Source organism: Vicia villosa, linkage group LG3, assembly GCF_029867415.1.
Source record: "Vicia villosa cultivar HV-30 ecotype Madison, WI linkage group LG3, Vvil1.0, whole genome shotgun sequence".
NCBI lineage: Eukaryota > Viridiplantae > Streptophyta > Magnoliopsida > Fabales > Fabaceae > Vicia > Vicia villosa.
The window spans coordinates 131,756,472-131,766,357 of NC_081182.1; the positions used below are offsets into that span (position 1 = coordinate 131,756,472).

A 9,886-nucleotide genomic window follows, 5' to 3' on the forward strand; every position below is an offset into this window, starting at 1 on the left:
AAGTAAACATAAAAATCAACACAAGGATCAAACTCTGAACAAGCAACATAAAACAATTTTTTTTTTATAATATGTAACAAACAAGTCCTGTATATGAAATGTTTATAATAAGAGAGCTAAACAAAATAAGCTTAAAACAACTAATGAAAATGTCATAAGTTCTTTTCGCATTGTCTTCCATAACAAGTGCATACTTAAGTCAACAGATAAGCTAAAATAACTTCACCTAAACATGCCCTTAACATGAAAAGTAAAGACTTATGCAGTTGAATGCTCACTAATACTCACAAGTGAATTTATACAACTACTAGAAAAACACGAATTACCTGCAAAAAAAATATTCGAAAGGTATAGCTGCGGATTTTTTTGGGAAATTATAAATAAAAATTTGTTTCCTGCAGCCCAGGAATGATTCACTTTACCCTTTTCCTCTTTTTATTCAATGTTTCACTTCTACTACTTATTTTTCTTTTAATACTTTTATATTGCTTAATCTCCAATTAAATACTCACTTTTCATTCCAATCAAAACATAAACAACAACAATCCATTTCAAAAAATGCACAACGATGTTAAACAATCCATTTCAATTGTTGATTCTGGAGGAAAAAAATGAAAGATTTGATGAAAAAGGAGAAGAAACCTGCCTACAGTCATGGCGGAGGTTGCGAACAAGAAGACTGGTGACGGCGACGGGGACTTGGACTGCGACCTCCTCCTCCGCCTCCTCTTCGGCTGTAACGGCGATGGAGTGTAGCTTCTTCCTCTTTCTCTCTCTCTCTCTTCTATGCTAGGGTTTCGCGTGTTTTGGATCTGAAACAAAACGCGTGTGTTTGTAAAATATATAATTTTTTAAATGGGCTACCAGAGCGCTTTTCAAAAGCGCTTTAATAACACCCCCTACCAGAGCGCTTTTATCCCAAAAGCGCTTTCGTAGCACCCACCCTATAAGAGCGCTTTTAAAAGCGCTTTCATAACCCCCCTACCAGAGCGCTTTTTAAAAGCGCTCTCATACCCCCCCCCCTACCAGAGCGCTTTTTAAAAGCGCTCTCATACCCCCCCCCCTACCAGAGCGCTTTTTTTGCATCATTTTCCCTTGTTTATTAATTTTGTTTTTAGCGAACCCTACGAGAGCGCTTTTGCTAAAAGCGCTTTAGTAGCTGCGCTTTAGTAGCTTAAATTTGGCGTAGTGGTGTAAAGTGGAAAAATCTTGAATATGGAGAAATATGCTTCGACAGATACATGGAGAAGATCATTTCGTTTGAAATATTGAACGTGACACTCATCTATGTAGAGACCGTTAGGGTTGAATCATTATAAATAGGATCTTAGGTTTTAAGATTGGTGTGTTTTTCACATTGTATACAAAAATCATTCAAATATTCGAAGTACCAGAGCGAGAGAAAAGAGTCAGTTGATCATGTATGTATGAAAACACCATTGTTTTTCTTTACTTTAAAGTCATTTAGCTTCATAAATTTCCAGTCTTTCGTCATTTACTTTACTTTACTTTCAATCAGACCTTTACATTTTTGTCAAAACCTTTACTTTCCTTTAATCTACAATATTTACACTCCTTCTTAGATTCAACTTTACATTTTCCCAGCACTTTACAGCCGATGATTTCTTCTTAATTCTTAAACAATACTTAGTTTCTTTTATAGCAGACTCTTATTCTTATTCATAAATCCAAAACATGACCACTTATGCAATGGACTTATAGAATACTAAAACTTTGAGACACATGTCATAGGATCACTCTAGTCGATCCTGTAAGTTACCAAATAAATAATTTGGAAGACTAACGGTTGTTTATCGGAAATTATTGGTAAACAGTATGTAGGAATAAGATGCGATGTCTTACTGAGATCACTTCTAAAGTCTTCTTTTCTCATCGTCCCACTCTATTTAAACAAAAACACATAAGCATTTTACAATAACAATAATAACAAATATATATTTCAAAGAGGTGCCTGCGGAGTACCGTAGATGTGAGGGGTGCTAATACATTCCCCTTGCATAACCAACCCTCGAACCATAGATCTCTGATAAGTTTACTAGTTTTGATTTTTGAAATTTTTGTGGGTTTTATTTCGCTCTTTATCCCATTTCATTTAGACACAATAAAGCGCAGTGGCGACTCTATTAAAATTTCTAAGTTAAGTCAGTCAAACAATGACTCTAGTCCCAATTTTTCACCGCTTAAATATTAAAATTATAGGTTGAATTTGAATTACACTGCAACATTTATCACACCATTCCAAGCGTAGCAATAGATAATTTGTTTTAGTAGTGAAACAACCGAAGTAGAAAATATATCATTATACAAATTCGAGGTCTATGAGAGAAACCTCTAACTTAATTTTTTAAGTTAGATAATATTATTACTTCTGATGCTCCTAACCTAGTTTTAGTTTGTTTGAAAAAAAATCTAACAAAAAAAGCATATTTTTTAATGAACCCTCTAGCTTGTATTTAATGTGTAGGGCATTCGAAGTTTTGTAATGAATTTATAGTAAGTATCTTTGGGCTCGCTTCAATAGATTTGCCCAGTTAAAATATATGAGAAATATCGATTGTTTGTGTCTATATTGTATAATATTTATGTCTTGTACTCCCTCCGTTCCATTTTAAGTGTCATGTTAGCAAAAAGCTCTTTCACCAAGATAGTGGATTATTAGAGTTACTTTTTCCATTATACCCTTATTTATTTTTCTCTTTCTAAATAAATTCAATCATATACTCTCTTTTTCCAATAACTAATTGAAAAATTTGAGGTGCAGTTATTGAAAATATAAGGGTATAAATGACAAATTATAACATTAAATTATAAAATGACACTTAAATAGGAACAAAAAAATTCTTCTAAAACGACACTTAAAAAGGAACGGAGGGAGTACTTTATACTATATTAGTATGGTTGGATTGATATTTGAAAGATTTAGAAGTGTAGAATTGATTCTGTGTGATTTTGAGGTGTTTGTTTTATCAAAAGTAGAATTGATTATGCCTCCAAAATTGATTTTATTTGAAGCTAGAATTTGTAGCTTCTACCTCCAAAATTGATTCTGAGTAATTTTTACACTGAAATTTATTGTTCAACTCACTTTTATATAAATGTATCCAAACATAATTCAACTCTACTAAACTCTGTTAAAATCAATTCTATCAAAGTCAATTATATTAAAATCAATTCTATTCACCACCAATCCAAACACACCCATAAAAAAAGGTTAGTAGCTTTTGCTTCCTCGGTAGTGAATATATTGCACTTTGCTTTTCTCATGATGTGATATGTCTCACTCACTTCAAAAGATGCAACGATAAAAAGCAAAATTGAAGAAAGGAATAAAATATTTCTAATTAACTCGAACAAATAAAAATTAAAGTTGAACACACACACATTTATTTAGAATGTATTAATATTATATCTAATGAAATATTATATCTAATGAAAAGTTGTTTGAAAGTATGGAATATGATTTTTAATTGGTTAGGAGTGGAAATATCAGGTTGGTAGTTAATGACTTTCTTATCAATCAGCGTTGTTAACAATGGTAAGATGTTTTTAATTAAAATTATTGACGTGCATGTCCAACGATTACATATTGCAGTTTGCTTTTCTCTGCGTCAAATACAAAAGAAAGTTTTACTTAAGCTTGAGTTTCACTCAGCAACAAACATATTGCACTTTGCTTTTCTCATCATATGATATGTTTGTTACACACTTGAAAAGCTGCAAAGTTGAAGAAAGGAATAAAAATATTAGTAAGTGACACTCGTGTTTGGAAGAGAGTATGCTCAAGGTTTTTCCAAAGTATCAGATTCATTTCTTTTCTTATATAATATAAGACAATTAAGCTTGCACTATCTGCTTAGTACCTTGGACCAACACTACCTACTTTCATTCTGCATTTCAATCTTGAGGAATGGCAATAAATACTCCACATCATCAGAGTATGTCTCTAGTTTCCTTATATATTAACAATAGATTCTCCAAATTTTGTTAATAATTAACACATGTTGCAAAATGAATATATGTAGTTATGGAAATCAGTGGAATAACAATGGAAGATGACAAATGTAAGTCTAAATTTTCCTTATATATTAACAGTTTAACACTAAATAGATTCTCCACATTTTGTTTTTAATTAACACATGTTGAAAAATGAATATATGTAGTTTCGGAGCAAGAAAAGGAAGATGACCAGCGTAAGTCTAAACTTTTCCTTATATTTTAACACTTGATAGATTCTCCGTATTTTGTTTTTAATTAAGACATGTTGCAAAATAAATATATGTAGTTTCGGAAATCAGCTGTCAGCTAGAAATGGAAGATGACAAATGTAAGTCTAAAATTTTCCTTATATATTAACACTCAATAACTTCTCTTCAATAACTTCTCCACATTTTGCTACTCCCTCAGTTTTTTATTATAAGTCATTTTGCAAAAAAAATAATTGTATTTTAATATAAATCGTTTTAGAATCCAAATGAAAAATTAATAATGTTTTTTTAATTATACTTTTAAATATTTATTATTCTCACCTTTCTCAATTATTTAAATTTATCTTTTACATATCATTAATGAAACACAGTTCTAGAAAACCTTTTATAAATTCTTATTTTCATCCAACAACTATTATTTTTTTTAATATGTGTGAAAAGTCCAAAACAATTTATAATAAAATCGAGATAATATTAATTAACACATGTTGCAATATGAAAATATGTAGCTATGGAGTTCTGGGACCTAGTATTGGGAGACGATTGGGATGAAGTAATTAAAAAATACAATGAAGACAGTAATTTTCACAAGATAGATATCAAGGGAAGAGGAACAGCATTACACGTGGCAGTAAGCATGGGACGACGCGACGACGTAGTGAAAAGTCTTGTAGAAGCAATAGAAAAGCTTGGTGATGAAAGTAGTTTGAAAATGATGAATGAAATAGGTGCTACTCCACTTCATGTTGCAGCATATGCAGGATTCCTAGATGTGTGTAAACTTATAATTGGAAAAGAAGGTCAAAGGAAATATTTGATTCAAGTGAAAAATTTTGACGGGGAAACACCACTTTTTTGGGCGGTGAATGCCCGTCAAATGTCCGTGTTTCTTTATCTCCAACAATTTTATCGTGTTGATCTCAATATTGCTATCGATAACAATTTAACTAGCATCCTTCATGTTGCCATTGACACAGAAAGATATGGTTAGTTTTTTTTATCTTACATTATTTATCTACTTATTTATTCATTTATTCTTTTTATTTTTTAATATTCGATTTTCTATTAACACTCTTTTAAAGTATCAAAAGAACCTATTATATTTAAAGAAAAAGTGAAATTCTTCCATTGTTTTTTCATTATGAAAAACAAAACTTCAATAAGGAAGTGACGAGGAACTATGAGTATGGTAGGTAGTAAGAGTATTTAAGAGGATTCTATTTAATGATAGAATGTTTTTTAATTTTTTCACCATTAAATGGATTTGAATCCTCTCCTGTGCTCCCTGCTGCTGCCCATCCTACTTTTATTTAAGTTATTTGTTCATTTTTTTTCTCTCTCTTCAAATCAATTTCACTTTATTTATTTGATGTGTATTAATTCTGGACTATTAAATCAAGGAGGACAAGGATAAATGTAGACATTGGCAGAGGATCCATTTTCCCGTTAAACAAACTATGATGTGACACAATAGGTGGAAAATAAATTATTTAAATAGTTTAAAAAAGTTATTGATAGTTAATTATATCAATAAATTGTATGAATGATAAAGTTGCATTAATGAATTATGTATGTGCTAAAATAATTACAATAGGATTGGCATGTGTTTGCAACACTATCTAAGATGTTTAGGGTAGTGAACTGCACGTAGGGCTAGCTCACTTAGAGTGCTGAGAATTTTTGTGTTCTCTTTCCCGGGAAAATTGGAGATACATCTTCTTCCTATTAAAAGAAACATGAATTTGGGTAAATATTTTTTAACTATATCATTCATTGAAAATGTGTCTTTACAGTCTAAAATCCTCTTTAAACATTTAAGTTTTTAATTAAAATAATCAGTTAAATCGCATTGGTAAAAATATAATATTGAGCATTATATCTTGTCAATCATAATAATATAAGTATTTTGTGCAACAGATATGGCAATTATAATAATGCATCACTACAAAGTTCTTACCATTCTGAAAAATAAGGATGACATCACTCCTCTCGAAATTCTTGCTACTAAGACATCAGCTTTCATAAGTAGAAATACACTGTCATGGCGGCAACGAATTTTGTACTACTGTAAGTGACATATACTTATGAATATTATAAAATGTTATTTAAATTTTTTTCTTTATAAGTACTTCAATTGTCCAAATTCTATCCTATTTAAAGGTTTGGAAACGAATGATTAAAAATTCCACAGAGGCTCCTCATACGCAAGGCGTGTGATACCATTTAACTTGCCAACGACGTTGTATAAAAACCCCATGATATATTTTAACTTTTATGAATTTAACAAAAATTCATATTTTTATTTATCTTGAGTTTCAATTAGATTGTGCGTAGTCTCGTTCTTTCTTATAAACAGGTTCGAGAACCCTTAGTTTTATTTTGAATACATCTAGATTATAAAAAAAAAATATTAAAAATACTCTATAACAATATTAATAGGTCTATATCCGGAGAACATTGAGTTTTATTAACATGACACTACATGAATATACCTTGATAACCAGCGGTTCATATAGACTAAAAAACTGTTGAAACCCATCGAGATTGGAGCTTAGAAACACCATACCATATTCCAATGGGTAAACGAAATAGTTTGGAAATCCAAATGACATTTTCCTATTTTATTTGAACTATGATGTCAAATTTCATTAAAATTTGTTTAATGATGTTTGCAAAATTTTGGTGTCAAAGGTCTTCCTTTACGCAACCATGATGCAAAAGAAGTATTGAAATCTTTAAAGCGGAGGACTATTTTTAAAGCAAAAGTAAAGAACGGTATGTTTCTGTTCAAATAACGCTTATTATAATTTTTTCATTATTATTTAGTTTTTTGAAAATCCTGAACTAGTAATACTGTGGATCTTTATTTGGCAAATATATTGACACGAATTATTTATGATATTTTTGTTAGAGTTATTTTCTGTTATAACAACTTTTTGTTAGCTATATGATCAATTATAGTTGGTTGTAATCACTTGTTTTATTCGTTCAAAGCTAAGTTCATTTTCTCTTCCTTTTTTATGAGAATTTTAATCAATGGATATAACAAAGTTTGCGCTTCATTTATTCAATGGCGCTCACTATTATTTACTAAAGACATGTAAACATTGCAGAAAAAGATGAATATAGTGAAGTACAAATTCCTATATATGACTTCTTAGAAATGGCACAAAAGAAGCCACATTCTCTTGCTAAAATTATGAGCAAAATGTTGGTATTCATGAGGCTAATCGTGTCACTACTAGGTATGTATATTGAATGCTTCTAACTTTAATTTTATATGCTTTTATTTGAGTTTATATTTATAATTCACAAATGAGATAAATGTTGTAGATATAAGTGTGTTTTCACAACTTGATCAATAATTTCTCTTTTGCTTAATTAATTTTACAGGCTTAAAGGCAATAATTACTATTAAGATGAAGCACATATATGGTGGTCTGCTCTTGAAAGAAATGATGAAAATACCTATTTATTCATTATTGGGTGGTGGTGTGATCAATCTAAAAGATGACTTAGGATTTGATTCTGGAATGGAGAGTATGAAATCATCATTATCTCTATATTTCTAGGCGATGCCTCAATGCAAGAACAAAAGAAAATAAAAAAATTGATGCTTAATTATAAAGTACTAATTATTTCTGATAAGAAATGTTTATTACTTGCAGCAAAGATGCTTACTGAAACAAAAGTGAAAAGTAAAGCAAAAACCACAGCATATTTGACTGCAGCAAGTCATGGAATAGTTGAGATTATGTCAGAGCTTGAATCAAAGACAAAAAGTGTGGTTAGTGAGACTAACTTTAATAATGAAAATGTATTGCTTTTGGCAGTAAAGAATAGACAACCACATGTAATTCAGCGGTTGAAGAATGACTTAGATGACGGAGTCTTCCAAAACCTATATCTACGAGTTAATAAAGATAAGAATACCATGTTACACTTGGCAGCATACACATCTTATGAGAGAGAAAATACTTGGAGGATATCCGGCGCTGCCATGCAATTGACGTGGGACATCAAGTGGTATAAGGTACATTTATTAATACATATGAATCGTCTTTGGAGTGTATAAGACATACTACAATAGTGACATTCTAATTTGCCAAGGCTAAATATGACTACATAAGGTCTCATATAATTTGTCATAGTGAAATCATGATTAAGTAGGATCTCTCTTTATTTTTTTATTGTTAACCGTGTCTAACATACTTGGAAATTGCAAAAGCTTAAGAGAATCATAGTTTAATTATTACTTATCATCATAGTATTATACATCAAATTTTTTAAGTAGCACTAACATATATATATTTTTGTATAGTACATAAAAGAACTAGTGCCAGAGCATTTCAATAATAAATTCAACAATGAAGAAAAAACCCCTAGTGATATCTTTAAGGAGCAACACAAAGAACTTCTACAAGATAGTGTTGAATGGTTGAAAGACACGTCAGAATCATGCTCAGTCGTAGCTGCTCTCATTGCTGGTGTCTCCTTTGCGACATCAGGTAGCGTACCTGGTGGCAATCAACAAACAGGAGTACCGGCATTAAAAGGACAACCTGCATTTGAAGTATTCGCTATATCTTCATTAATTGGACTTTACTTCTCTGTCACTTCACTTGTCATGTTCCTTTCTATACTCACTTCTCGAAAAGAAGTCGAAGAGTTTCATCAAAACATGCCAATGAAGCTTCTTTTTGGTTTGAGCTCCCTCTTCGTATCCATCGTTGCGATGTTGGTTTCTTTTTGTGCTGGACATTTCTTTGTGCTCGCAGATAAATATACGATGGGAGGTATCTTGTTCTCTTTATATATTTCCATTTGTTTTCCTGTCGCATTCTATGCAGCTGCGCAGTTTCCGTTATTCATTGATCTTGTTAAAGTTGTTTGGAAGAAGGTTCCACCACCAAGTATTAGGGGTGTTCTTCTGTAGAGGTGTATGTTTTGTTGTATTTCTATGTGAATTGAAACTAATGACTTTGGTTTGTATTTGAATAATTTCATTTTTTTTAATTTCGAGTATTGGTGTGAATGTAGTGTAATTTGACTCTTTTACATAATTATAAGGTGTGATATGGATGATATGAAGTTTTAACTTTTTCCCATCCCACTTCCCATACACTATACATGCTATTATATGTTTGTGTATTCTATGCTATTTAGTGTATATAATACAAACTAGGGATATTGGATTTAATATTACGTGGATAAGATCTATCTTATGATGTTATTCCGTATATATTTAAACAATACGCATATTAATTGGATGACTATCGGAATAAAAATTAAACATGTAGTATGTTAAATAATAGTTAACGATGTAAGGGCTAATAATACATCCAAATTTTAGCTCTATAACTAAAACAATAATTACACGTCGCAATATGTCATTTGTAAGTTTTTAAAGTTGTTTTACGGATCATAAACATTGACATAATCACAAATAAAAAAAAATATGTAGCAACCTTTATGCATTGATTAAAGTAATATAACAACATTATACTTATACTTATTTTTTATATTTATAAAAATACTTAGAAACCGTTTATAAAAACACTTATTTGATCCAACGCTGGGTAAAATAATTAGTAGATTTTTCTTGTTTATTATAATATTTGTAACTTGTTTCCGTTTATAAAAATAATGGTATCACCAAT

At 30.6% G+C, this 9,886-nt stretch overlaps 1 protein-coding gene across 2 annotated transcripts; it reads left to right on the forward strand.

Moving 5' to 3' along the window:
* Positions 1 to 3,863: 3,863 nt before the first annotated feature.
* Positions 3,864 to 9,303, forward strand: LOC131656666 (uncharacterized). Of its 2 annotated transcripts, XM_058926313.1 has the most exons (11): positions 3,865 to 3,956; positions 4,044 to 4,082; positions 4,182 to 4,211; positions 4,304 to 4,345; positions 4,736 to 5,212; positions 6,144 to 6,293; positions 6,918 to 7,001; positions 7,340 to 7,471; positions 7,620 to 7,766; positions 7,895 to 8,259; positions 8,548 to 9,303. In XM_058926313.1, the coding sequence occupies exons 1-11, from the start codon at positions 3,929 to 3,931 to the stop codon at positions 9,160 to 9,162; spliced, it is 2,109 nt and encodes a 702-aa protein (XP_058782296.1). In that variant the 5' UTR covers positions 3,865 to 3,928; the 3' UTR covers positions 9,163 to 9,303. The 2 variants fall into 2 exon arrangements, with proteins under 2 accessions (XP_058782297.1, XP_058782296.1); XM_058926314.1 differs by lacking the exon at positions 4,304 to 4,345 and having other exon boundaries at positions 3,864 to 3,956.
* Positions 9,304 to 9,886: the final 583 nt, after the last annotated feature.